We start from the raw sequence: 25,430 nt of genomic DNA, 5'->3' as shown, positions 1-25,430 counted from the left end.
GTAACCGAAAGAGTGTGGCGGGATTAGCCAATGGCCATAGTTGAAGGAAAGTATATGAAGGAATAAAGTGATGTCTTTTCTGTTAGGGGTATTGTACAGAGATAAATCAGTGGATTTTTGATGTGGAGAGGGAAAGGACAGGATGCTGTGGTGGCTGGAAGCGAGGGTAAATATATTCATGTATGGAAGGATGTTAACATGTATTAAAAACAAAACAAAAAAAAAAAACAAAAAAAAAAAACACTCTTAAGTTTAAAACTGCCAGTGACCAGGTAAATAAAAACTATGCAGGGGATCCCAGAGAAAAATATGCAGTCCCTGTCCCTTTTTGTGCTCTGGCCCTGCACCTCACATTCTCCTTCTTTTCTACACTGAAAAATTTCATTCATCCTACGTCCTTTGAGCCCAGGACGTAATAGACATGCCCTGTGGACAATGATGGAAAGACCAGTGCACGGGTTGCTATGAAAACACGTCTCTTGGCATCATTGAGGGCTAAACATCAGTAAAAATTGTTTTAAATTTCCTAAAAACTATTTGGAATTATAGTTGCTGTACATCATAAAAGTGGCTTTATTTGTTTATTTCACATTCAGGCTCTACTTCAGCTTAGTAAATACATGAGAGTGCTTCATTGTTCCCTGTGTCAGTGCAGGTCTATCACTCTGTTCAGATAGAAAACAATGGATACTCTGTGTAGCTTAGCTTTTATCTCAGCAGTTTTCCAACACCGATGCGGATTGTCTGATATACATACAGCTGTAGAGGTTATCCATGAACCCGTCCCATGAAGTAGACTTATTGGTTAGTAATTATATGAATGTGTGAAAGTGGCATAAAAAATATTTTTTTGTTAAAGAATAACTTCAAAATGTTTGTTAAAAACCCCAAATATTTTATATAACTTGGAAGCCGTAGAAGATGAGGAAATTATCTGGGCCATCTTCACAACAAGAGGGAAATCATACAATTGAGCATTTGGTGCTTTCACATTTGTCTGGGAGGGGAATTCCTTTATTGGACAGTTTTCTTCACACTTCCTGTTCCTGTGTCTGTGGGGTAGGAAGTGAAGGGAAATCTCATCAATAAAACCCAAACAGAAAAAAAAATAATCCTTTTGCACCCTTTTATATATTTAATTGTATGTCTTCTGCAGGAGACTACAAAGATGTAGAGTGGCGTGTATGGTTCCTAAACAGACCACCTCAATGTATATCAAGTTTAAAGCTTGAGTTATATCTCTGCTTCTGTTTTATTTTTCTATGTACTTTATTTTGGACCAAGTGAATACAATCTTTGGGTCTCTGTTCAATGCAGACAATATAACTTCCCAGAATTACTATGGTGCAGGAAGAGGCTGATCTCTCAGCCAAGGGTGGAGCAGTGTGTGCCCCCTGTTAATGCCTGGTGGACATCCCAATTTTCCAGCCCCCTATTCCAAGTTGCCAGCACTGAAAATCAATCTGTAGTCCCTTTTAACATCTAGATTAAAACACACCTTTCTCATATAAAATGCATAGGAGGCTGCATATCATACTACCAAACTTTGAAACAGTTTTTGCATTCAGCAGAGGAATTTATCATACTGACAATTTTATTTTCTTAAAGCAGCATTAAACTCGCCCCTTCCCATTGTATTGCTGGCATCTTCACCTGGATCTCTTCTAGGTTTGGGTCTTGGCCCATATTTTTGACCATGTCGGTTAGACGTAACTCCATTGCATTCACATGGTAGTTCATTCATTCCTGGCAACCCAAGTATGCCATACATATATACTATAAATTGAACTGCAGATGTGCAGCTCAGTGTACATTCAATAGAAGACTTCCAAGAGGCAGGTAAGTTTGTTTAATTGCAGAAGACATATAATTTTACTTCTGAAATAAAGAGCTGCCTGCTTACAATTCTGTGTAAGTTCTCCACATGGGTATTTCAGGGAGATCTAGATCCATGGACTGCATTTGACTGAAAGTATAAATTGCTTTGTGTTTTGCATCTCTGCACACCTACCGAGTGTTAAGTAGTCTTGGTAACATCTAGACAGGCTCAGTAGATGGTAATGGATGGGCAGCGCTGGGTACCACAAAGTTGGTTTTTGCCAGAGATTTTGTATCACATGAGGCTCCACTGTAAAACTTTGTTTTTTTTTTTGTGTGTTTAACTTACCATACACTGTATATATTACATGTTTTATTTTAGTATTGCTACAAGTTTGTTTTTACTTTTAGACACTGTTATCTTGTTGGGATTAATGAGACATTCCTATAAGAAATGTCTAGCAGCATACATACTTATTTTATTATTTTTTCTCAAGTACCTAACATTTTAGTCCCTGTTTGTTCCTGACCCACTTTCTTCTTTGCGGATGACACATTTGTCCAAAAGCTTGGATACCCAGGGGGTGATTCTGGATTGTGTTGGCATGCTTTTATTTCCACAGAGAAAGCAGGTTTGTAAGAGAATTATACAAACTACTTCAATGACTCACCCGCTTCCTTAGAACTGCAGGCAACATAGTTTATACCACCCTCCCTGGAATATGGCAACGTATTGTCTGCCAACATTTTACCACTTCTGTCATCTGTAAAGCCCAACTAATGTTCCACAGCTAAGGTGTGGATATGAGTAATAAGAAAATTGAGGGCTGGATCGTTACAAAACTTGCTGTACAGGTATAAAAAAGCTTGCTTTTTGCCTGGGCCTGACAAATGATCCTAGTCTTTGCATGTTTCTTTACTAAACCTTGAGTTTTCTCCTTGATGATATGTTGCTTGGCATAGGATAATTAGTAAAATGGCTGAACTGCAACACCTTACTAAAACTGTGCATTCTTTTTATCTATGAGGAAAAGATGTTTAAATATTTTTTTTTAATTCAATTGATTGTGAGATTTATTAAAGATATCACACAACTGTAATGCCAATGTCAGATGTCCCCAGTTTAGGTGTAAGAGATAAATCAATCCTAGACAAACAAGAATGGCAACTGGCATTATTTAAATAGGGAGGTTTTGGCACTTGGAATTTTCTAATGAAACATTGCAAGTCTTATTGTTATTTATTAGGTGAAGTTTATTTTGCTTTTTTGTTTAGGTGTAATAAAATGTTCCACCTAGAATCCCAAAATACTTAAATGCTGTAAATAGAATCCCAAAATACTGAAAAGCAATAAAGATGCTGATGCACGAGACAGAATAATGACCATGTGAGTGAAAGCTCTGTTGCCTGTTTACCTTTCCAGGGCACATATACACAGGATGCGTTTCTTGAACTGTGTCTCCTGGTTCATCTAAAATAAACAAATGTGGCTTTGAGTCCACAGAGGTAAAGGGTAAGCTAGCCATTGGTTTAAGACGTGGCTTTATACTTCTGGACTCGTTTAACACATTCTGTTCAGATGTTCTTCTAGTTATCAGAGGTATTCTACATAACCTCAGATTAATAAATGGTGGTAAAAGTCTATATAAAGCTAGTAAGTTATGTGCCCAGGCTGTGTTTGGTGCTTTTATCTAGAGTGAATATTCACAATACAAAGTTGTGTTTTGTTAGGTGCAAACATTTTGGTATCCCTGCTACAATAGTGGTAATTTTCTAAATGAATTGAAGTTAACACAGTGATGGCTGGGTGCATATGCCAGACTTTATTTCTGCAGGTTTTCATAACTAGATTTTTACCAGATAAATGATTAGAAAATAAATGTGTGTGTATGTATATGTGTATATATATATATATATATATATATATATATATGTAAGGTTTGAGCACCCAGTCAGTCATTCTATTTGCAAAAATCTAACTCAACTCTTTCAAACATTTCTAATGTCGGCTAGCAATTCTTGCTATTATTTCTTTTTGAATATTTTCCCTGGCAAATGTTTTTTTTGGGGTCATTAATATACTTGTTGTCTTATATGCACTGCATGTGTAAGATCTACCCACATATTTTCATTAATATTCAAGTTGAGACTGAAAGTCATTCCAAAAACATTATCTTTCATCTCTTGAAAATGTTCATGGTTGATTTTGACATGTTTTTGGATCACTGAGTTGTTAGAATAATCAACCTGTTTTTAGCTTCAGTTTATTAACTCACCGGCTTTACATGTTGGTGGAATTTAAAACTTGCTGGAATTGTTTCTTCCCTTTACCATTGCAAAGTTGAATGTGCTACTGGAACTCCACACAACCCCGTAGCATAATTTTTTTCTGCTCCAAGATACCTATAGCATATGTGACTTAAGAGCCTAGTTTTCATTTCATTGGATGCTAGCATTTGGTCGCAGAATGTCAACATCTGTAAAAGCAAGACTTGACATACCTTTATTGGTAAACAGCATTGGGGACCACTGTACAAAAGCTTGATTTTTCACCCTGAAAAGATCACAATTGTTCATCTCGGGCAAGAATTATCTAGGGTGTTTATCTAACTTAAATAGGAACTAAACTCAAAAGTGCAAAATCACTTTGTCCACCTGTTTTTATGTGGACCATAACGAACAAATATGCATGCATGGTAATGACCAATTCACTGTGAATAGACTGATTTTAGACCACACACACCTAAATTCAGTTATAAATGAATTCCATTATTATAGTTATTAGAAAGGTTAGAAGGACTGTGTGAGTTTGGAACTGTTAAAGAATTGATTTCTTATTGTTCCTCCATAGTGTGGTTGATAGCAGAGATCCGCACACCTTTACCCTTTCACCAGTCAAAGCTCTGTTTTCATGTTGACTGTGGGTGGAACATGTAATGTTGGAAGCGTGTTAATAATTTCCGTCGCGTGTTTCAAAGTGGAAAATATCAGTTTCAGGGTCACTTGTCCTAGGAAAGGGAGGACACAGTAGTCACGTTGTCCATTCAGGTGGCGAAAGTTATGGTGGTGATTGAGGAGTCGGGGTTGTTCCATGAAGTATTACATTTGAATAATAATATTGGCTACTGTAGTTTTGTGTTAATATCACATTTGTGATCTGGTCACAAAACCGCTACAGCGTCACTAGAAAACGTAGGTAGTCACACTATTTGTGATGTCTTCCTCTCTCCCCTCACTGCTAAAAATGCTTCAAAAGGCCTTTGTGTGACCTCGAGAGCAACTCTGCCATTAATTCCTGCAAATGTGTTCGTAGGCTTGGACTGACCTGTTACCTTTCCTACTAAAATACTATTGCCCTGGCTGTCCTGCTGATCCAATGACCTGGAATAAGTAGAGCGATCAAAATGTTGACATAGTACAACAAATTGGGTCAGCAACTATGATTTATTAGAAGACAGGTAATGCCAGACAAATGGCAGTTTCCGATGGAGGTTCAGGAGCAGCACATTTATCTTAACAGACTTCCTTTTACTAATACAGTGCATGATTTGAAATCTTTAAATGTAAAATAAAAAATAGGAAACCTACCTGACAAGTGTAAAATGAAATTAGCACAAGATGTCATTGTGTAATAAGAATGCACATGGTGAATCACCCATGAAACTACCCATTGTAGGGAAATCCTGAGAAGAAATCACTGGAAACGTCATTTTATGATTCACCAAAAACCTATTTTCATTCTACGTTTGTTGGGATTTATTAATCAGTTGTAATTTCATCAGTTGGTTAGATTAGTGCTTTGGGGCAAATCTTTGCTTGAATGTTATGGAAGGTGAATGTAATCTGCAACCGCTAAACATAAAACACTTTTTTTAAACATAACTTTTTTTAACTTTATTTCTATTATTTGACATCTGAAAAAACAACAATACACAGTAAAGGTGCAAAAAATAGAAGCTACATACAGCTTACAAGTAGCATCATATCAACATCTTAATATATAACACGCCCAACATAACATAACAAGAGATTTGTCTAGTAATTCCCAGCTGTAAGAATGACCTCAAACATCCATTTATTATTATTAATAATAATAAACAGGATTTGTATAGCACCAACATATTACGCAGCGCTGTACGTTAAATAGGGACTGCAACTGACAGACAGATACAGACAGTGATACAGGAGGAGGAGGAGAAGACCCTGCCCTGGAAGAGCTTACAATCTAGAAGATCGACACTTTTCTGTTGTGTTAAAGAACATGGTGATAGTTTGTGTTGTGATACATAGCACCCACTACTTTATTTTGTGATATTTATGCCAAATCCTTTTAAATTTGGTAATACTTGTTACTAATTTACATAAATGTATGCTAATAATGGCTTGGCCTTGCATTAGTAACTTTTACAGCAATTTCTGATTAGTTGAACTGTAAATGAATGTTATATGCTGGTTGCTGCGCATGCGTGAGATCGGCATCTATTTCCCCTTAGTGGAGAAAATGACCCTTGCCCTAATATTGGGCATGCACATAAGGAGCAGCCAAGAGCCGGGATGCGTGACCTAGGCATCCCGGGAGGCTCTGCGCTCCCCTTCACTCTTTATCGCCGCAGCAATCAAGACTTAAAGGGGTGGTGCTGCACTTTTTTTTTTTAATGAAACTTTTACTTTACATATAGGGGTTGTTTAGGTCCGCTTAAAGGAATTTGCAGAAATATTTCTGTAAATCTCTGTGACATTGTGCTGTATGCCACCTTCAATAGTGCTCACAAGTCACAAATTTTTTCACGTGTGCCTTCCATTCATTGCAGCAATACACTATGATCCCAGGCTGCTCAATGATGCTGAAGACAGGAACTATATCACTGCATTCTAGGCTCATAGGAACGGTTTGGGTGACACTGGATGGCCAACCTGAAAGTGGAGCAGCTGACCACTGTGCAAGGAAGTTGTGAAAAGCAGTAGTAGAGCATGCAGATGATAGGACGTGTATTTAAATCTATGCATGAGAGGACTAAAATATTGTAGTTCATGAAAAAAAAAATCTAAAATCAAATCATTGCAGGCCTACACGCATAGCCAACAATGGGTCCCTGTGTGGAACTGAATTGGTGACCCCTGGAGGCTGAAAAGGGTCAGGGCCCTCATCCAGTGGCACACTTTGCACCTCCCTGTGTCCACACCTGCGCAGAACTGATCAGACATTCTTTGTTTTGGCACCATGCTGTTTCTTCTGAGCAGAGGAGTAATCTACAAGTCAGACAAATAGTCCATAGTATTCCTTTCTAAAATAACATTTCTAAAACAACATAACAGCTCCTCTTCACAGCCCCGGTTTATTTTAGGGAAATTAAATGCTAAATGACTTTGTGCATATTTTCTTTTACAAATTTGTATTTTCTTATGTATAAGTTTGAAAATTGCACATGAAGTTTTTAGCTTTTTTTTTTTTTTTTTTACACATTGTAATCATTATGTAAAACAGTTACTGGTGTTGTAAAACCACTTAGTCTCGTGTTTTAATAAAGGTCAGTCTGTCTGGAAATCAGACTTTTATTCTCCCTAGATAATACACTGTGCTCTGGGAATCCCTGGTGTGTGTGAAAGGATTGGTGCACTTTCCCACTTTTACCACATCATAACCCACCCGTCTTCTGTCAAGTTCTGAAGGGCCACAGCCCAAATTATAGGGGCTCCTTATAACATAGAAGCTAAGTACACAAGTGAGATGATTGTCACCTAAACAAATGCTTGTACCTATTTAAGGTGAAATTCTGACATTTACAGCTGTCCCATAATGTCAATCAACCCACCGTGGCATATTGATGAACAATCAATGGGGAGTAACAGCTGTGCGATTCTATGGAAGAGAGCGCACCAGGGTGCTGCTCACTCGGCCTCCGCTGTGCGTATTGCACTTGTTTTATCACCTAAAATATCAGAAAAGTTTGTTTCTAGCCACAACTATTTTTATGTCTGCATCAAGCTTCACTGAAGATTCTTGAATTGTTAACATGCAGATCTAATGGCTATATGTAGGAAATGACAGGTGGTTAGGCATTGGAGACTGTAGGCCTATTTTGTCATGCTTAAGATGTTTTAATTCTTCATGCTAATCACCCACATATAAAACATACAGCATGTTTGCTTAAATTATAACCTAAAGCCTTTTTTTTTTTTTTTTTTTTTTAAAGAGAAAAAAAAATATTTTTTAAATCTTTAAATTTTTAGATCCTATTCCGATTTCTTTTGTATAGGGACAACTCTGTGTCTCTGTTTTCCCAGTTGTGCACCTGTGTGCTAGCAGGGAGCATAAACCTTGCTTAATAAAGAGCTGTCTGTCTGATTTATGAGGGGTGTGTACTTTTTTCTGCAGCCTGATTCAGGTTTTAGGTTTTATATGGACACTGGCATCAACAGAGCAGCTAAGAATAAGACCGGTAAACATGAAAAAGGAGACAAAAGCTCCCTCAACTGTATGAAAGACAAAATACAAAACAATTAGATTTTTTTTTTTTTTTTTATAAATAAAGACACATTGTGATATAAAAAGTTTGCAGTTTGGAAGTTAATTTTTTAAAGCCTCTGTACATACATCAAAGTGGTAGTCACCCTGCTGCGCTCTCTTACATAAGAATACCGACCTTTAATTTCCTTTAGTCTCTGACCTGATAAGTTCATAAAAGTGTATCATGCAAAGGGAAGTTTTGCTTATTTCTATATAGGGACGTAGAATGATAATGTATATAGGACACTTGTTGCTCTGTCCACTCAACGTTTCTTTCCTTTTGCAGGTTGCCATAAAAATAATTGACAAGACCAAGCTAGATGGTGAAAATCTGAAAAAAATATTCCGTGAAGTGCAGATCATGAAGATGCTTAGCCACCCCCATATTATCCGGCTGTATCAGGTAAGCATTTATTTATCATGGGAGTGTTGGGGAAATTTTACACTTGTGTTGACGTGCTTGTATTCTGTTTACTCTTTACCCGCTTTCTTTAACCTCCCCAGCGGTAACCCCGAGTCTGAGGGGTAAAAGTCACACGTGAGATAGTTAAAAAAGTAAAAAAACAAACACCTGGTCCCATCGGCGTCCTCCAGTGTCCTGTCATCCTCTGGCCTCGGCCTCGTCCTCGTCCTCTTCCTCGATCTGTCTCCCAGCGAGTGTGCTCATGTTCCCTGGAAATTCCTGGTGACGTCGGTGCGTATGGCCGCCGCTAGGGTCGCGTAGGAATTTCAAATTATTTTGTATGACATTCAATACAAAATAACTGTATTGAGTGCAATACACTGAATTTATATATCTAAGAGCAGTACATTGTCTTTCATGAAAATGTATTTTACAGTATAAAAAAGTTAGAAACACAAAATCATGTCAAAGTTTATTAATAAATTTATTATTAAATGTAATTTTTTTTTTTTTGAATTGAAATTTTGAATATAAACAAGGTGTACAGCAATACAGGAATAGGATCAATATACATAATACCAATAAACATCAGGTGTAGCAAAATACCCAACAATCAAAGTATATGTCCTCGTCCAAGGTAGTAATGTTATTGTCAAGTAACATCAAGGCCGAAGTAAAATCCCATCCGGTATTGCTGAAACAAACAACAATCACAGGAAAAAAAAGAAAACATACAATAAAGAATAAACAGGTACATATAAGCAATCAAAATAATAACCCGTATGAACAACAAGAGGGGGGGTAGAAGGGGGGCAGGAGGGCATCATTAGTGAGGTATACCGGGTCAGGTTGAGCACAACTAAACCCTAAACGTGCAATTGAGCATAGAAGGTGTCCCATGGATCCCAGATCCTTTCAAATCTATCCACTTTGTTTTGTATAAGGGCTGTAAGGTATTCCATTAGGCGAACATCCTGTATACGGGTATATAGATCCTCTAAAGAGGGGGGCAGAGTGGACTTCCATCTGGTCGGGATCAGGGTGTGAGCTGCCACTAAGACATGGGCAATCAGTTTGCTAGTAGGTTTGGGGAGACCCGTGAAGGGTAACCCCAATAGATGGGTAAGCGGGTCCAGTGACAACTGTTGTTGAGTTACATCTTGAAGCAGCTTATGGACCCGGTCCCAATATCTCTGAATAAACACATGTTCCAAAGTTCCCCGCTGTGTCCCACATCGCCAACAGGTAGGGTCCACAACGGGGAACAACCTGTGTAATACATCAGGCATGTGATACCATCGAAATACTATTTTGTATAAGTTTTCCTTATATAATGTACAGATGGAGCTTTTGTGCGCTGCTTCCCATATGTCTGACCACTCCTCACTATCCAAAGAGCGGCCTAGAATAGATTCCCAAGTGCTCATATAAGCAAATTTTCCTGAAATCCCTCGTACACTAGTATGAAGGAGACGGTAAATTGAGGAAACCAGACCTTTAGTATATAGCCCAAGCATGCATATCCTCTCAAAGGAAGTAGTTTTTGAAAAGCTGGGTGCCTTGGTGAGGGAGAGGGCGTAATGTCTGATCTGCAGGTACCCAAAAAAGACAGTTTGGGGAGAGTCAAACATGGCTTGGAGTTCCGAAAAGGAGAACAGCCTCTTCTCCACGGGTTGTAAAATATCCTGAAGGTGGAACAGTCCCCTCTCCCTCCAGGGTTGCCACATCTCTCTGGTAAGACTATCAGGCAATAGGGGGTTGTGAATAATAGGTGTCAGAACCGATCCTGTGGAGGAAAATGTAATTTTTTTAATTTATATAATTTATTATTTTGACATGATTTTGTGTTTCAAACTTTATTATACTCATACTATTATATTATACTGTAAAATACATTTTTATGAAAGACAATGTACTGCTTTTAAAGATATAAATCCGGACAGAAATAAAACGCCTAGCAGGTAAAGTCCAAAGCCCAGATCATATGCAAACATGTAGGTCTCTTCACAGACAATGTATATGTAATTCATAAACTAGACTCATATTCAATTCACCATGGTGAACAATTAACTCATGCCACATCCCTATCCATATACTTATCAATTTTCACACAAAAGTGAAGATATTTTTAGTGGGACTTTTCAGGCATATTGATTTGACAATAAACATTTGCCACAAAATATTGTATTTTATTCAATACAATAAAAATCCATAAAGTTAACATAATTTTGATGCTCTAGATCGTCTCCTATTCCTAGTTTGGCTCTATGCGTTGCGCAGAACAGAGTCTGCTTCCTCAGGAACACAAAGACATATAACAAATTCAGTAATAAATATACACAGCAAATTTCAATAACATTACAATTTAAATACGTTTAAACAAACAACAAATGTTACTCACAGATATATACGTCCCCCGTAATTCATAAGCTAGATCACACACAGAGGGTTGTGCCTTTTGAGGTAACCGGGACATATGAGTTCAGTTCTGCAGGTTTAGTCCTGCTTTGATAAACCAGAGAATCTAATTCATCACAAATGGTTTACCATCTGGCAAGTCATTCTTAAAGCCCAACAGAACTTTCAGTTTAATTTAGTTACATACATTTAGGATGCGTCAAGTTACCCTAACACTAATAGCCTCGGTAGGAAACCTTGTCCTTGCTCTTTGTATAAAAGCAGTGTGGCAGTCCGACACACCTACTCCCTAGCTAATGCTCTAAAATCGGCAAGGCATGAGCTGTGCTCATTGGGGAGCTCAAGTTCTGATTCAGCAGAGGTGCATGTGTTGGACTGTGATTATTTTTTTTTTAAGATTTAAATGTTTTTTAAGAGAAATATATCATCACAGTAACACATGGCTTATTTCACAAAACTTTATACACCAATCTAACCAGGTAACTTTTTTAAGCTTTGGGTTCAGTGGAAAGTAACCATAACACTTTTTACAAAAGGAGGTACTTATCCTGGAGAGATAGCTTAGTGAATACTTTTTTTGTAAAAGTAAGCAGAAAGTTTTCAGTTGGTGAGGGACGGACTATGTCCTATCTGCAGAAAAGTAATTTTTTTTTTTTACCTTTTTTACTGTCTTTTTCCCCTGCCTTCTTTGGCTGCTTTTTATTGTAAAGTTTTTCTTTCTAAAGTATTTCATATATTCTTATCTTTACTGGTTTTACTGATGGCACGAGTGATGGTGCCTGGCCGCGCTCTCCCCTTTGAGATTGGGGACTCTGCCATCAGACAATGTACCAAAATGTGACTATGGACTTTGTAAAGCTCTGCATAATACCCAATTTTCATTGATACCAAAACAGGAAATGAGGGAATGAAATCCCAACACTTTGAGTTGTTACCAGAACAATAGGTGATGGAATCCTCCAGTGGTCACACCTGTTCAAGGAAAAACTTTTTTTTTTTTTTTTTTTACAGTATAACAATTTTCTTTTTTTTCTTGTTGCATCTTTAGGACAGGGAGTGAAGGAGATTTTCTCCATAGTAGGGTACAGACATCAGTTTTAACCCTTCCCTGCTGTACACAAAAGAAAAAATATTGTCCCTGATTTATGAAAGTTCTCCAAGGCTGGAGAGGATACACTTTCATCAGTGAAGCTGGTTTATCCAGCAAACCTGGATTCTTCAAAGTCATTTGCTATTTGATAGCAAATGTTTTGAATCCTGGACCAGACCCATCACAGGTTTGCTGGATCACCCAGCTTCACTGATGAAAGTGTATTCTCTCCAGCCTTAGGGAGCATCAAAAAACCGCATTGTCTGGACATACACTATAATTCACAGTGCTTACTAATACAGTGTAAGAACAAACATAGATTGTTGTGAAAGTAAGTTTACTACTTGTTCAGATTTTGTAAATATTGCAGTGTGTATGATCTGGGTACCTTAATCTGTAAAATCAGCAACATCCAGCAAAAGCATTTAAGTGTCCATTTCTCTGTAAATTTTATTATGTTGATGTATCTTTTATAGGTGATGGAGACTGAAAGGATGATCTATCTTGTGACAGAATATGCCAGTGGTGGGGAAATATTTGGTAAGTTATGCAAAAGAAAATAACACTGGGGGTGCCAAAAGAGAAAATATCAACTATAGGATCCGGTAACACAGGATAGTGCCAAGTCTTAATGAACGATGCATCTTGTGCAAAAAGGAGGAAAAGGAAAGAAGGCTTTTTTTTGGGGGGTGTTTCACTGATGTTTAGATTTCTGTACCAAAAGCGGTACACTGTTTTTCATGAAATTTCTTTTTTAAATTGTAGACCTGTAACTTACAGAAATATGTCCAAACAAGGGTCTAGTAGATATCATAAATATAAAACATAATAAAAATATAAACATAAATATGAAATATGAAACATAAAAAAAAAAAACTACTTTTAAAAAAATTAAATAAAAAACACAAAAATCAGCCTAAACAAGAATACGTAAATCAAAAATACTGAAAATGCAATAATTCGGTATACTTTCATATTTTTCTAAAACACCTCCCTGGTGTGGTAAATTTTAAAACAGAGTCCCAACGTCACATACCTATAGACAAAACCACATAAATATATTTTGTATTATTTTGTATTGGATTGGATACAGGACTTTGTATTGAATCCAATACAAAATATTTGAATTTCCCGCTACGACCCCCATCGACGGGCGCATGCACTGACATCCTCAGGAATCGCCGAGGGACGCGAACGCCGGGTATTCTTATTCTTTACGAACTTCCATGCAAAAAGTGTCAAATTTTTTTGCATGGAAATTTATTTTAGATTGTAGGCTATAATTCACCGAATTACTCAATTACTTATAATTCACCAAATTACCGCATAACTCACCGAAATATGTCCAAAATTTTAAAAAATTAAATAATTAATTTTTTTTTTATTAAAACTTAAAAAATCTTTAAAAAAAAAAAAAAAAGTGTATAATGTAATGTAACTGTATAGTAGCTTATATAGAATATATATATATTATACAATTATATATTATATAAAGATTTCTTTGTATTGGACTCAATACAGCTTTTTTGTATTGAGTTCAATGCAAAGTGATTTAAATTTCCCGCCCCGCCTCCCGCCCGCACCGACGCATGCAGCGACGTCACCGGGAAACCCCGGAGATCGTCACTGCACACCCCGGGAGAAGACAGAAGACGTCTCCGGAGGAGCTGCGGGGACAAGGTATTTTTTTTCTGTTGTAATTTGATTGTCATACAATGTTGTATGACAATCGGATTGTACTGTAACGCATGTTTATACGTTTACTTACCCCGAACCAATTAATCAACAAATTTTACCAATAATACAAAGTATAGACATTAGATTAATAAATCATACATAAAGTGTTACTGAAAGAACAATTTGAAGTTTTTTTTTGTCAAAACCTATTGTGACCTATTGTTACTTGTACACTATTGAATGTGAAAAGGCATAATACACGTCTCCTTTGTAACGTTACCCTGTTACTTTGTTCTTTTTATACCCTGTTACTCATTTTTCCATATCCCCTGAAGAAGCCCTTTGGGCGAAATGCGTTGGGTAAGGACTTATTCACTCAATAGTGTACAAGTAACAATAGGTCACGGGTTTTGACAAAAAACTTTTATGTATGATTTTATTAGTGTAATGTCTATACTTTGTTATATTGGTAAAATTTGATGATAATTAAATTAAAAAAGCCTTCTTTTCTCTTCCTCCTTTTTTCTTTTTCCACAAGATATAAGGTATACAATAATAAAGTTGGTTAGATTGGTTAGACAGAAAGTATGGAGCGATGAGGCTTTGAAGTTGGATTCCATAGTCTTAAAGGTAAATGCATAATGCTGGTTGATTTTTAGTCAGTAACCTGTTTATATTAGAGGTCTATTTTGCTGCTTCTACAGCCACTTAGTTCCAGTTCACAGTGCAGGAACTTTGGGTCTTTAATGATTTAAAGTGTATACCAAGAAAGGAATACAGTGCATCACTGTAGTAGATGTCTGTACCTCATGTTTATTCCTCTAAAGACCCTGCAAGTACAGAATAGTCATTGATCTGTTAGAAATGCAGTTGGCTCTTCATCTTGTGTCCTAAGTTTTGTGGGATAACAACACAGCTTTTTTTTTTGTGTACAGAGTGGTGTCCGTTCTGCCAAATTTCTTTTGTCGAAATATTCAACCATCTCACACTTATATCTCTACAACATAAGGCTCATCATTCTAAGTTAGGTCCATCAAACCTATCTGTAGCTATGTTCTGCATGGGCAAAAAACAGATTCTCTACAGGTTTGTTGAGCGTAGTGAGGATTTATTATGTGAGGACTTAAATCCTTAAAGCTTAAATTGAGTTTACTTAATCACTACCTAAAAGTCATAAATTCCATTTATAAATGGTGATTCCCTTTGATGGAGTATTTTCTAAATCCTTTATGTATTTGGATCCTTTTTTTTTTTACTCATAGATGAGACCTGGAATTATATGAAGACAATGTGATTTATGTTGCAGTAGGATTATTTAGCCGTCATTTCAAAAATGAGAGCAGCTGATGAGCCAGTCCTACTCCAAAAACATGCTGCTGCAAACAAACCCGTTATTGTCAGTCATGGAAGGGTTACATTAGCCTCGTGACTGGTAATGAGATACTGGTCCTTCATGCATGCAGCAGCCTGACTCTGTAAACAGGATGTATGGTGTGTGGGAGTCATAACATGGTTTAACCCAACTGCTGCCAGTGGGGGGCTATGGAGAGTTGAACAGGAGTCTACAAGAAAGAGAAAATTAATCCAATTCACTGTTTAAATACAGCGTGTAAAGTTCTATCAAGTCCTTGTCTTATCACTTAGTTACATAGAATAGCAGTCATGGAATTTTCACTACAATGCTGCAGGGGATTTAGTCAAAAAAGAGGGATTAAGAAGGAAACATTCAACTATTACCAGAGTGGCCTAATTTCTGAAGGTCTTAGGGGATCCCAGTGCCCCCATTTACTTGGCTGAACATCATGTTCTGAACCCTCCTTGTGAAATCTTCTCGTTGCCTTATTGCAGCCGCCTCCTGGCTATCTAAACATTCCCACTGTAGAGAATAAACTTTTTGGTCTTCTTGCATTCCTTCAACAACCATCCCTATAAATAGGAGCATGCTCTTCCATCAGATGTGTTACTTTCTTTCCAGGAATGCAGGATGAATGCCGGATGAATGCCGGACACACACATTGGTTAATAAAAGTTGCATTGAATTGGATGAATTCTGTATCATAATGGTACCCCGCCAAGTAAATGTCAGCTGCAGCCTACTCTCTGCCAGACTAGTAGCAAGTGTTGAATGTGAGGTCTGCATGTGATACACTGGATGCTGGAATCCAACTTACAAATAGATCATATCACTTCTTAAGTAGACTTTTAAGCAGCACTTTGCTGCCTTTTCACCTATAAATGTTTTGATCCCAGATGCCAGAGGATGGAAATGTTAGTAAAATGCCAGGTTTCTTTACTGTAAAAAAATATGTGCTATAATTAGCTTTTCTAAGTAAAACCTCATTTGTATGCAGGTCCCACCAGATAGGAACCACTTTAAAGATACTTTTCTTGTCTACAGCCTCCTTCACATCACAGCATTGGGCTGTAGACCTGTACAAGCAGATGATGCATGCAGGACTTGTCAAGAATCATCCTAGAATGCATTATTTTGGAGGACATAAAGCAGGATTAAACCCATGACACTCGCTTATAACCATTCTGTCGCAGGGTACCACCTTCTTCTTCCTGCAATCTTCGCTTTTTTTTTTTTTCTGACAGTTTCCCAGAGCAGGAACAAGGGATTTTTGCAGGAAGGGCATTGCCTGTCCCTTTCTGCAATAACCTGCATGATAATGCATTTTTAAAAGTGGAACTTTACTTTTACTTTAGGCAAACATCTGTTTGCTACAGACATCTGGCCAGAAAGTTTAGCTGTTTGTGTTTATTGAAGATCTTTCACATTTAGGTCTCACTGAGAGCAGTACATGCTGCAACCTTTTACCCGGGAGCATTTGGCAGCTATATTAAATACTTTAAAGAAATTTTCAACTCTAATTTGAAGATGTTAAACACAGATCTAAATGGTGGTGTTGGTTGTCATTTTAAATCGTATCTCCAGACAAAAAAAAAAAAAAATTAAAGCTCATACTCGCGCGATCGAACGCCACCACGCAAGGAATTGAACTGTCCCATACCCTGTGAAGAAAGATATACAGTTAGGTCTATAAATATTTGGACAGAGACAACTTTTTTCTAATTTTGGTTCTGTACATTACCACAATTTTAAATGAAACAGCTCAGGCTGCAGACTTTGAGCTTTAATTCGGTGGGTTGAACAAAAAGATTGCATACAAATATGAGGAACTAAAGTCTTTTTGTTAACACAGTCACTTCATTTCAGGGGCTCAAAAGAAATTGGACAAATTAAAAAGCTGAAAATGAAATGTTCATTTCTAATACTTGGTTGAAAACCTCTTTGCTTTAATAAGCTCCTGGGTTGCTTTAGCTGTATGTTTTGGGTCAGTGTCCATTTGTATTATGAAACGCCTCCCAATCAATGTGACTGCAAATCAACTCCAGGCCTATTATCTGCTTAATTGATAATGACATAATGAAGGAATTGCCCACACCAGCCCATGAAATAGCCTTTGAGTCAATTGTCCGATTACTTTTCAGCCCCTGAAATGAAGTGATTGTGTAAAAAAAAAAAGCTTTAGCACCTCACATTTTTATGCAATCTTTTTGTTGTTCAACCCACTGAATTAAAGCTGAAAGTATGCAGTTTAACTGCATCTGAGTTGTTTCATTTAAAATTAATTGTGGTAATTGGTAATGTACAGAACCAAAATTAGAAAAAAGTTGTTTCTGTCCAAAAATTTATGGACCTAACTGTAGTCATCACCATCCAGGTCCTTTTACAGAGGGCTGCTTTGTTACCCACTAATTCACTGCTGCTGTGTGGCCCATTCTAACTTGTCCCCTCTTGCTAATGGCATTTTCTGGTCCATTCAGAAGGTCACCCCACTGGGAACTGCTTGGAAAAAACGCCCTTGTCGAGCAGGCAGTGACATTGACACCCAGGGAAGGAAAACACCAAAAAGTAAACAAGAAAACAGACTGGGGTAGAAGAAGCAGTGACAAATCTTGTATTAAAGCATGCTAAACATTGTGAAATTTACCGGTCCCACTGCAGTGTGCCATCATCTTCTTCCTTCTCTTCCTTCTTGTGATCTTCGTACAGGTGCACTGGAGTTCATTCAGTGCTGGCAACCACAGGGGAAGCCAGGATCTGCTGGGTGTCTTGGCCACTAATGCTGAGATGCGCATGTATAGCTCAGTGATTTTGACAGATCTGCAGAGTGATCGGGCAGGGAAATCGTCTTCCTGATGACGAATTGTTAAAGTGTAATTTCCACTTGAAGTAGAGAAGGCTTAGAAGGCTTATAATCTTAAATTCATAAGTGTTTTCTTGCTGTCTTGTTTCTGTTGGGTAGGTTTTTCTTTTTTTTTTTTTTTTTTTTTTTGGTTATGACTAGTGTTGGTTGAATAGATCAGTGTTCTATTCGGCGACTATTCGATTGAATAGCCCAATATTTTTCAGGCGATCGAACACCATTAAAGGGGAGAAAATTCAGGTTATTTTCTTGACTGTGTAGAACTGCAAGAGCAATCAGGGGATTGCTCTTGCACCCCTAGCGTAACTGTAGTATGTGTTCTTGGATAGTGACTAAATGGGGAGACTTTTAACCTCTAGTGACCGGGAAACCCACACTGACAGGAGGATTCCCATGGCTGTGCTCCGAATAAATGCAGCCGTGGGAATCATCCTGTCACTGTGGGATAACCTGTAAAAAAATAAGTTAGTTACACAAATCACATTTAATAAATTACTTTAACATTAAAGCCTGTTTTACAAATTTGCAAAGTTGAATCCCATGTTTTTCGGGTCAGGTCTATCCGAATTCGAACAGCCATATATAAGAAAAACCCGAATTTGAACACCAACACTAGTTATAACCAGGTAAAATTACCAGGTAGGAGGCTAAATGTGTGGAAACACATGACATCAAATAACTCTGTTAATAGGCACATTCCCTTTTCACTTTGTTCAGATTTCTTCACATTCTTTACAGGACACAGACAACAGAAAATAAACTGATGAGTTGTAACGCCTCTATACTTTGTAAAAACATATACTTTAAAGCCTGCAAACTCAGGCTAACAGCTTTGCACTTGCCAAAAAAGAATATTTAGGCATTATTTCAGTGTTATTGACCCAGAACAAACAGAAGTCAGAAATATTTATCTCCATAACTGTTTTGAATCATTGACTGGGATAGCATTGAAACCAGAAGCATAAGCCTGGCAGCCAGGCAACAAGCTTTTTGGGAGGATGGGGTCAGCATTGGCACCCTTCATATTTACCTCTTCTAGTGATTTAGAATATTGTAGGTTTTTATTCATCAATCTGGATTTCTCAGTAAAGGACAATAATTATGTGATACATGTATTTAAATACAGTTACACAGTCAGAAGTCAAACGCAGAGGCAGTAGTAGAGTGTAGCTTAAAATCCTTCAGACTTATATAGTATAAATTTCAGTAAAGTCCGGATATTGTGTTCAGTTACTTCACACTTCATTGCCTGTGTTTAGGTGATGATGCTTTTTTGTGTGTCTTATGGACAGATGTTTCCACTGTCCCCAGACTTTGTCTACTTATATTGAATTGGGAGGGTTGCTAACTTGGACACCAGGGGTTGGGTGGGGGATGTCCTTTGCTTTCCTTCTCTTGAACTATTTCCTCTAGTCGTAATAATATGGTTGGCTTAGAATATCTTGCCTGTACTGAACTATCGGTATCCATTCATATATAGTTAACTATCATCAAACCTTTCAAAAGTATTTGAATATTATTCTTCTCCCATTTATTTTACACCACTGCATAATGGTAAATATTATAATCACCACTTCTCTTTTCAGTTTTTGTTAATAGTTACAGCCTTGAAATAACGAAAATGTGAGCTGCAGACAGCCATAGATCAGAGCTGACAAACACATTTCCCTGTTAAAGTGTATGTAAACCATGACAACGAACATATAACTTCTTTTTGGTCTGTTAAATATACCATTCAAAATGTTTAAGTTCCAAAAAAAAATATTGATTGATCCTACCAGGTATCTTGTGTGCCAGTAACTTCCTGTGCTTTCTGTCTGTGTTATCTCAAAGAGTCTAATTAGCATTTTTGAAAATAAATAAATAAACAATATGAGCAACTATTTTTCTATTCTTGCAGGGTTCTTAGAGGCATGGGAAATATTTATGTTTTGCACATTTTTTTATATATTTGTTGTATACAGAGTTTCTCTGGAACACTTATTCGTGTTTCAGAATTGGTACCGACAACCTGGATGATAAATACCTTTTGGAAACTGACCTGTAATGGAGGACACTTGCAAACCCCTTCTCCAGCAGATTATCTATTTGTTTCTAACACAGAGCATATACAACCCAGTGTGCCTTTCTCAACATGCAATTCATCTTGTCTTCTCTAAACTTTGCACCTTCACATGAACAGCCTACTGCTCCCCCTTTCGACTAACGTCTTCTTACCAATCCTCCCTATACATCTTGTCTTTTCATAGCCCCTCTTTAGTCAATAGCATAGACACATTTATTTATCACACTGTATTCTCACACTTTTTTGCTTCACTTCTCAATCTCTATAATCCTATAATTCCAGATGAAGCTGCCTCCCAATATGGACACTGTTGGTTGCAAATAAAGGTTGCCCCATGCTCCTTCTGCTCGCCACACTTCTCTAATACTCAGCCAAAAGTGGAAGAAATCTGAACTCCGTAGTGACTTTCTCATTTTCAAGGCTGAACAGTGCACTTAATATGCCAATACTTATTACTTCTCTACCTTCTTCCCCAGAATCCAACACACACAGCCTCTTTGCCTCTTTTTTACTCCCTTCTCAATCCCACAACCCCTACTTAAGTACAATTTTATACACTCAGGAAAAAAAATGAATAAAAACAAAAAAAAAATTAACACAATTCTATGTAATATCCCTGCTCACCATATTGCTCCATCAACAACTCCCCCATCCATCTGTAACTTGTCCCTCTCATCCTTTATCCTTGTGAGTTTAGATTAAGTTGCCTCTCCTTTCATAAGCTCACCTCTCACCTCTTACCTGACCACTGGACCCAATGTCCTCTGATTTTAGTTTGTTCTCATTCCTTTACACTGGCCCTTCACTAACTCTACTGAACAAACTATCTCTGTTTTTTCCAGCAGCCGTGAAACGTGCATTGTCCTTCCAATACTGAAGAAAACTGACCTCAACCCATCCCTACTCTCTAGCTATTGTCCCACTAGTCATTTGATGTCACTACCTATGCCTCCAAATAATATGTTCTACCTCGTTGACCTCTGCTAGTTATTGTAGACTCTAGTACCCCCTTCTTTTTTTTTTTATCCTCACAGATCATCTTGTGGCTCATGGGCGTATGGCAGAGAAGGAAGCACGCAAAAAGTTTAAGCAAATTGTTGCGGCAGTTCATTTTTGCCACTGCAGGAACATTGTGCACAGAGATCTGAAGGCTGAGAATTTGTTGCTTGATGCAAATCTTAATATCAAGATTGCAGGTGAGTAAATTAAAAAATCATATTGATTAATTTTGTAAATAGTCAAATGATCACACATTTGCTTACAGTAACAACCCCCCTCAGTTGTTGCTTAGGTGAACCTAGAAAACCCATGCTATCATATCACATGCACCCTACATATTTACATGGAAATATCTGCTGAAATCAGCATGTCCAAGTTTGAACAATTCTACATTTTTATTACTGATTAATTATTTAAGGTTTTTTTTTTTTAATTTTGTCTTCTGCATTAACCCCCCAGCATTCTAATTCTGTTCGTATTTCCATGCAAAAAGCGTTATTTTTTTTTTTTTTGCATGCAATTTATTTTACATTGAATGCTATAATTCTTAGGCATAACTCACCAAAATATGTCCAATATTTATTAAGTTTAATAATAAACTTTAAATAAAAAAAAACTTTAAATAAAAAAAACACAATCTGTTCGCGGCTGGAGATCGGAGGAAGAGAACGTGTCCCCAGGACCTGCAGGGGCCAGCAGGACGCCGGGGGACAACAACGAAACAAAGTAAGTTTTTTTTTTTTTTTTTAAATAAAGTTTTAAGAGACCCCGATGTGTCTCGGGATTACCGCTTTTGCAGGTAAAATCCACCCCAAATCACACACAGGATTACCGCTAGGGGGGTTAAAATGCAAGTTTTTAACAAAGGTGTTTACATTGAGTAATGCCCACCCCATGCACAGAAAAGGCTTAACTGGCAAGTAAATGTAATAGTGTTGTATTATTGTTTGATAAATGGATTGCTCTGTGCAATCTATTTTTAAAAGTTTAAAAAGAAGTTCAGGGTTACCTTAACCCCCCTAGCGGTATTCCCGAGTCTGACTCAGGGTCGCTTTTACATGCAAAAAGCGGTAATCCCGAGTCAGACTTGGGGTATCTAAAAGCAGAAAAAAACCCCACTTACCTTGTTCCGCCTCTGTCCCCCAGCGTCCTGCTTTTCCCCGCAGGTCCTGGGGACACGTCTGCCTCCTCCGATCTCTAGCCGCGAAGTGCAGAGACGTCCTACGGGGTTTCCTGATGACATTGGTACATGCGTCGGTGCGGCGGGAAATTCAAATAGTTTTGTATTGGATCGAATACAAAATAGCTGTATTGAGTCCAATACAATGAAATATTCAAATAATATATAAATAATATATCATATATACTATATATGCTGCGGTACAGTTATATTACATTATTTTTTTATTTTTTTAACAGATTTTTGTGGGTTTTTTTAAGTTTATCATTAAATTTATTAATTATTAGAAATGTGTCGGTGAGTTATGCCTAAGAATTATAGGTCTACAATGTAAATTAAATTTCCATGCAAAAAATTGTACCACTTTTTGCATGGAAATATGGCCAGAATCAGACCGCTAGGGGGGTTAAAGTAAATGATCAATGTTTTGTGAAGTTTTTTACCTTGTCATTATGCACTGCATTCCGTTGCTTTTTGTGCAGTTGATTCCATATAAATGGTAGCAGAGGAAGGCAAGGTGGAGCTGACATCTCGGCAGGAAAGAGCACTAGCTTTTAAAGGAAGTCTGGGCTTCAGCCTTTAACCTAACCACCCTACAGTTCAGTGTGATGGTATTTTAAAATCTGCACTATGGGATCTCTAGAGATTGACGGTTCATATCATTTTCACCTATTGTGTACTGAAACTCTGACTTGATTTAGCAATCGATAAGATTAAGTTTGAGTGGACTAACAATTTATTGTTTAGATAAAACAATTATACTGTGTAATAATAATTCTAATAATAAAAATCTCTGAGGAAGCAATCTCATACTTACCAGTGTTCTCCCCAGCCCCATTTAGCTGGGCGCACCAAGCGGCACTTTTCAGTAACCACCCAGCTGTTTTGGCTTAACAATACAAGAACTGCCACCCACCTACAATTTCTGCCCAACCAGCTTAAAAAATTGTCTGGGTTCAACACTGCTTACATTGTCTCTAATGTTATATCCACAGTGTTGGGGCTGACTTGCCAATAAATAAATTGGAATAAAATAAATTGGAGCTCTATGCCAATAAATACTTTAAATCACTTGTAGCTAATCATGTATTAATAAAGCACACTAAATAAAACAGTGATTTATTTATTCCCACAGCCATCTCACTAATTGTCCCTTATGGGAGCTTGCTATCTAATGTTTTCACTATACCCATAGAGGCAAATTTTTGGGGTGAGAAAATTACCATATCATTTTTTTTTATATGTTAGAGAAAACCAGATTGCTGTAAGGTCAGAGTTCTAGCCATTTGGCCTCCATGCCATCCATGTGTCAGAATTACCTTTCACGATCTGAACTGCTTGTTGTAGCATTGAGAAATACTAACAAATCGCATGCAGGTTTTCTTTATGGGGAAGCTATTTCAGGAAGATGAGGGAAATGATCCTGGGAATCCTGATTACAGGAGCTGCTCTAGAATTGCTTGGATCCTCCCATCTGCTGTTTTCTTTGGCAGCTGCTCATTTCAGTCATCTGATGAGTAGGATGGAAAGGCTGATTTATTGTCAGAACATCTCAGTGTGTATCTTGCTTGTTTTTGTATTTGTCCTTCCCGAATTCCTTGGAAACCACAGATGTGACTGATAATTTCACTACTTTTTATGCTGTAAATGCTTCCTGTAAACCTGCAGAACAATGTACTGTTGCCAACATTTCTACCCAGTTTTTGGGTTTTCTGCTGTATTTACCTATATTAAGATATTGTTACTTTTTTGAGGGTTGTGATTTTTAGACAGTTGGACTTATCTTTTCACTGAGTTTTATAGTACAATACTAGTTTCACTAATTTGGCCACATATATGTTTTCCTTCAATGGCCACAATCCTGCTAACTTTCCCTTGGCAAGTTGTATTTCATCTCCAGAGAGATCAGTTAATTTTAATATTAATATTACCACTACTACACAGTATTTATGTAGCGCCGATATATTATGCAACGCTGTATAAAGTCCATAGTCATGGCATTAGCTGTTCCTCATAGAGGCTCACAATTTAATTCCCTACCTCAATCATATGTCTTTAATACAGTCTAAGGTCAATTTTGGGTTGAAGCCAATTAACCCAACTGCATTTTTTTGGGATGTGGGAGGAAACCGGAGTACCCAGGGGAAACCCACACAAACACGGAGAGAACCTGCGAGCTCCATGCAGATAGAGTCCTGGCCGAGATTCGAAGCTGGGACCTAGCGCTGCAAAGGCCATAGATCTAACCTCTAAACCACTGTGCTGCCCGTTAAAAGTAATTCATTTTTTCTATGGATTTTGGGTAAACAGTAAGGAATTATTAAGGGATTCTCTTTGAATTATTCTAAAAAAATTCTAGATAAACAAAAAATCAGTACAATTGTTAATAAATATATATATATATATATATATATATATATATATATATATATATATATATATATATATAATTCTTGAGTCTGTTATAGTTTCTAACTATGCAAATGTGGATGTCCTAGAGTACATATATATATTATATACACATTTTGCTTCCTGGTTTGTATTTCTGTACTACAGTCTTGCTCTTTGTCACAGTTCACGTCTGAGTTGGCCAGCTGCTTGTGGGACTCGCTTGATCTGCTGCGTTTAGCCAAAAGCCCAAAGGCCTTGTACAACGAAATGTTCCCGCTAGCTTCTAAGAAAAGTATTGTAGGTTATTTCCTGGTGTGTGCTGAGCACTGCATTATGGTTGTAACCTTTTGCTGTTTTTCTTCTAGATTTTGGGTTTAGTAATCGTTTTACCCCAGGGCAGTTGTTAAAGACTTGGTGTGGAAGTCCCCCATATGCAGCTCCTGAACTGTTTGAAGGAAAGGAATACGAAGGACCCAAAGTGGATATCTGGGTGAGTAAAAGTCTATGAAAACCATTTTTAAAAAAAAAAGTAGTGCTCAGATTCCAGATCACCACTTTGTTTACTACTTAAAAACACCAGATTTAATAAATAACAATAAATAAAAAAGATTTTGTTCACAATCATTTTGTTTTAGCGTCATTCAGCATTTTCACTAAAGTGTGCAAT

General features: G+C 37.3%; 2 protein-coding genes across 3 annotated transcripts in view; both read left to right on the top strand.

Moving 5' to 3' along the window:
* Positions 1-25,430, top strand: part of LOC140340425 (uncharacterized) — a 148,599-nt gene that overhangs the window by 23,017 nt on the left and 100,152 nt on the right. The window lies entirely within an intron of this gene.
* The window catches only part of SIK3 (SIK family kinase 3), a 98,750-nt gene that overhangs the window by 39,576 nt on the left and 33,744 nt on the right, over positions 1-25,430 (top strand). For both annotated transcript variants that reach the window (XM_072425618.1, XM_072425617.1), the window contains exons 2-5: positions 8,613-8,729; positions 12,714-12,777; positions 21,228-21,389; positions 25,129-25,253. In XM_072425618.1, coding sequence (XP_072281719.1) covers positions 8,613-8,729; positions 12,714-12,777; positions 21,228-21,389; positions 25,129-25,253 — 468 coding nt within the window. The remainder of the gene's footprint in view (positions 1-8,612; positions 8,730-12,713; positions 12,778-21,227; positions 21,390-25,128; positions 25,254-25,430) is intronic.

The sequence above is a fragment of the Pyxicephalus adspersus genome, chromosome 11 (genome assembly GCF_032062135.1).
Source record: "Pyxicephalus adspersus chromosome 11, UCB_Pads_2.0, whole genome shotgun sequence".
NCBI classification, from domain to species: domain Eukaryota; kingdom Metazoa; phylum Chordata; class Amphibia; order Anura; family Pyxicephalidae; genus Pyxicephalus; species Pyxicephalus adspersus.
Note: the sequence above shows the minus strand (reverse complement) of the source record. Positions and strands in the feature narration are given on the sequence as shown.